General features: G+C 42.0%; 1 protein-coding gene across 1 annotated transcript; it reads right to left on the minus strand.

The window, feature by feature from the left end:
- Positions 1–594: 594 nt before the first annotated feature.
- Positions 595–1,759, minus strand: LOC104461909 (chromosome unknown open reading frame, human C10orf53; the record flags this gene model as incomplete). The annotated part of the gene is made up of 2 exons (XM_010073653.1): positions 595–659; positions 1,640–1,759. Coding segments are annotated over 2 exons (185 nt in total), but the record flags the coding sequence as incomplete, so codon positions are not given.
- Between the last annotated feature and the right edge of the window lie 2,247 nt (positions 1,760–4,006).

Consider the following 4,006-nt stretch of genomic DNA (forward strand, 5'->3'; position numbering starts at 1 on the left):
GAAACTTCATGCTCTAGTTATTGGGGAAAAAAAGTAGAGAGTAAAAGGCAGCATTGGTTTTGAGATATCTGGAATATCAGTTGTGGTAACACCCAATTGGCTTTAATCCTGTCCTTATGGATATGCCAACTTCTTTCTCTCTGTCCCTTTGGGCTGTGTCTAATGATGCACAAAAATTCTCTGGGACATTTGTGGCCAAGAGAGGAGCGGAACTGGCACATCTGCATGAATATATATGGCTTGATCATCAGCTATTAATGACTTTGAAATTATAATCTTTGGCATGGGAAACTGTATGAAAGTGCAAGACATCCAGGAGTTTCATTCTTCTTTTAATTAAAATCGAATTATTATACTTACATGCAAGCTACTTCTACATGAATTTGTAGCATCTAGAATGGTAACATATGACTGGTTCTGGAAAAGGCAGTATATTCTTATTTGGTTGACATGTGGGTGTAACAAGTAAGATTATCTGGAGCTTCATTAAGAGGAATAGAAGCACCAACTGTATCCTGACATTTATAATATCTTTGTAATGCAAGTAAATGGCCCGACAGAAAACCAGGGTGAAAGAGGGCGTGTCCCTGTAAATCAGTAAGCATTTAACACTGCTTTTCTGGCTTCTTCACAAAGTGGATCCAGTTTCCCATCACCTCCTAAAGGAGAAAAACATGACTTACAAAGTATATGCAAGTAAATTTATTATTCTTTTACATGTTTACTCCTTATCCTAGAACCTATAGTCCTTTGCATTCTCCCTTACAAGATTTGGACCCAGCTTGGCTCTACGCTGGTTAGCTGTGTAATCTGAGATGGATTCATCTTTGATCGGGAGTTGAAACAGAGCAAAAAGTGAATGCAGCAGTGCAGGTGGTTCAGAAGACAGAATGGCCCACTAGCCAGTACTTCACTGTCCAGCATAGCTCTAGGATTAGGACAGAAAAGATTTGTTTTGTTGGAAGAAATTTCCAGCTGGAACCTCTCAGTTCCTGGCCTGTCTGCCTTCCTTGCAAGAAGGTGAAACCAACCAAGCTGTGGTGCTGGAAATACCATTATCCTTGGCCAGTTTTATGCTTTCAGTCTACAACTCCCCAGCCCTAGAGAGGCTGTTGAATAGTGGGGAGGTGAGATGCGTGGCTTTCAGCCTTTCTCTGGAAGCCACTTGCAGAGGAGATGAGAAGACTTTAGCCCTGAACTTCTTGTCTCACCTGCAGCAAAATATGATAAAAAAATCACTCTCTGTGAGGCACTGAATTGGTATTACCTATGTTTTTCTGGGGAGGAGGGGAAGCCAAAAAACCCTAAAGAAACTAAGGCCCAAGCAAAGAAAAATATTTGCTATTTTGAAAGCAAAAGGATGCCCTAATACCTTTGTGGAATGTAACCCAGGGGGTTTTATGATTGTGTGCTGGTGCATGCAGGAAGGCACCGAATGGTGCTCTTGCAACCATGGCCTTAACTCCCAAACCATCCTCTCTTCCTGGCTGTGCCCTTTCAACTGCCTCAAACATAAAGGAGTGCAGAGCTTAAGTGTTAATGTTGACAGAACCTAGACTGTTTATGCCTTAGGAACTGCTCATTTCAAAATGTAAGTGCTTCCAGAGAGATGCTACGATGAATAAAACTTGGTACTTGCCAAAATCCAGGTCATTGATGTTGCACCGAAATACAGTCTCCCCGTTGACCACCAGCTCTACAGCGTTCCAGTCTGGTATCTCTTCCAGAATAACCTGATGTCCGTCTGACTGCAGGACAGCTGAAAAAGGGTGAAGAAGCAGTGACCAGTACTGTATTTGCCTGTTTTCCTGTGAACTTCGAGTATATCTAAGTTTTAGCACTTAGGAGGGCAAGGAGCAAAAAACAGTGTTAATGTAGTTAAGTGCTGTACAGAACTCCCCAAAAATCCTATCAGCTTTAATGTCTGGCTTCACTATTATTACACTAATGGATCTCCTTTGAATGAAGCCTCCACCCTCTGTCATTTCTAGTGCCAGCGGTAAAAGGCAAGAAATTCATTATGTACTTGTATTTGCTATTAACTGGCACAGCAGCTGTAAGAAAAGCAATGTATTTATTTGTAAGTACCATGGAATAAGACTAAATTCAAAAGAAATCTCTAATGAACGTTAAGATGGTGCTATAGAACAGCTGGAACATAAGTGAACAACCTTGATAACCCAATTGTTCGTTGATGCATAATTCATTTTGCTTCTGCTGAAATAGTAATTCCTTAGGATGTTAAAGACTTGAGGTTTTGTGAAGCTGAGAATCAAACCAGAAGGGACAAAATCCTCTCTCGACCCACATATTTGTATAGATGAATTAGGTGCTTTTTGGGTTTATTATGGCACATTGTATAGTTGTATAATGGGGAAATAAGAGAACTGGGTGATAATGCCATTCCAGCAACACAGGAATAACGTGCTTCTGTGTGGGCCCACATAGATTTAATCTTTTTTAATTCATCCTATTCTATTGACTTGTTTTACAAAGCAGAAGTAGATTCCTGTATAGTCAAACACTCAGGGTCTCACCTTTCCACGTGTTTATCACCTGTGTGTTAAGGCTGAGACAGCGTACTGACCAACGCACATCAGTTATTTTGGCAGGTAGAGGTACTGCTTCCTCCACCCCAGTTCTGCTGTTGCTGTATGACTTGCAATGGTCGTCATTTCTCAGACAGTTAACCTAACGGTGTTCACCTGTGACAGCTGTTTGCAACATTTTAATTTTTAACTTATTTTTAACTACAGAAAAAGTCTGATTCAAGAAGCAGCGTGCTGCCAGCTTCTGCTGCTGCTTTGTCATCCTCATCAGAGAGCTCTCGCTGCTTTCTAGGAAGCTTTAATGGCAATCTCTGACAATTAATTCACATTTATAAAACGGATGAAAGAGATGACATCTCTGTACTGCTGGCTCTAAATTAAAAAAAAAAAAAACACAAAACAACACCTTACTAGTTTTCCAAGGTTGAGGCTTGGTCTTTCTTGGTCCATGACAAGTTCATTGCAATGATCTAGCAACCCCAGTAAGAGAAACCGAAGGAGTTGCCAGTAGCCTATATATTACATAAACTCATGCTCTTCCTAAGTTTCTGGTGTCAACCAAGTAGTGATTTGTCTGGTACTGAGTTCATCTTTCTTTCTTTTTTTTTTTTTTTTCGACTCATCTATGTGACCTAATGCCCTTATAATCACAAAATTTTACTTAGTTGAATGCTTTAGATCACACACATATAATTTGATTTGTCTTGCAACCTTAGATTAATTTTGCTAGGCAGAAATTTTTATTATGCATCCTCTTATAGCTGGGAAGCATTAGAACAGAGAACAACCATTCTAAAGAGAAAATAGACCACAGCAATCCTTAATTCACGATGAATCAGAAAAAAAAAATAGCTACACCTTCTTCTGTGAGTGGTACATCGCTGCAGCTTTCGGTATGGATAGTAAACTTCTGCAGTGCCAGCTAACTCCATAACACCCTGACACACAGTTCTTCTGCGTGATCTGTAGTGTGGCGGTCCCAGGCCCGGTGGCACTGCTCGGAGCCCCGCACCCTGCTCAGCTCCTGACAGCTCCGGCTGGAGCCCGGCGGCAGGTGCCCTGCTCCCAGACAGGCACAGCTCCCCCGAGCCGGGGTACCCACAGCCCGCCTTACGTTAATTGCGGGGAATTATAGGTGAGCCGTGAGCAACAACAGTTGCTTTGTGCTCCCGAGTTCTTTGCTTCATAGCTGAATTCGAGCTTAGATATTTTCATCTTTGTTATGAGTCTATTTCAGACTGGAAAGCCCGTGTTTTTAATGAGGTCGTGTAACTGGAAAAGAAAAATGTATACGCACTGTAATACAAGCTTATGGGGGCAAACATAAACCATGGAACCGTTTGAGCGGTGTATTTAAGGAGCAGCTCTTCCCTTTGTCGCACACATAACGCAATTGTCAGAGCCCCCCTGTGCGGCACGGACACCCGGCAGCACCGCGCGGCCTCAGAGAAACGGCA

This window comes from Pterocles gutturalis, unplaced genomic scaffold (genome assembly GCF_000699245.1).
Source record: "Pterocles gutturalis isolate BGI_N339 unplaced genomic scaffold, ASM69924v1 scaffold30017, whole genome shotgun sequence".
Taxonomy (NCBI): domain Eukaryota; kingdom Metazoa; phylum Chordata; class Aves; order Pterocliformes; family Pteroclidae; genus Pterocles; species Pterocles gutturalis.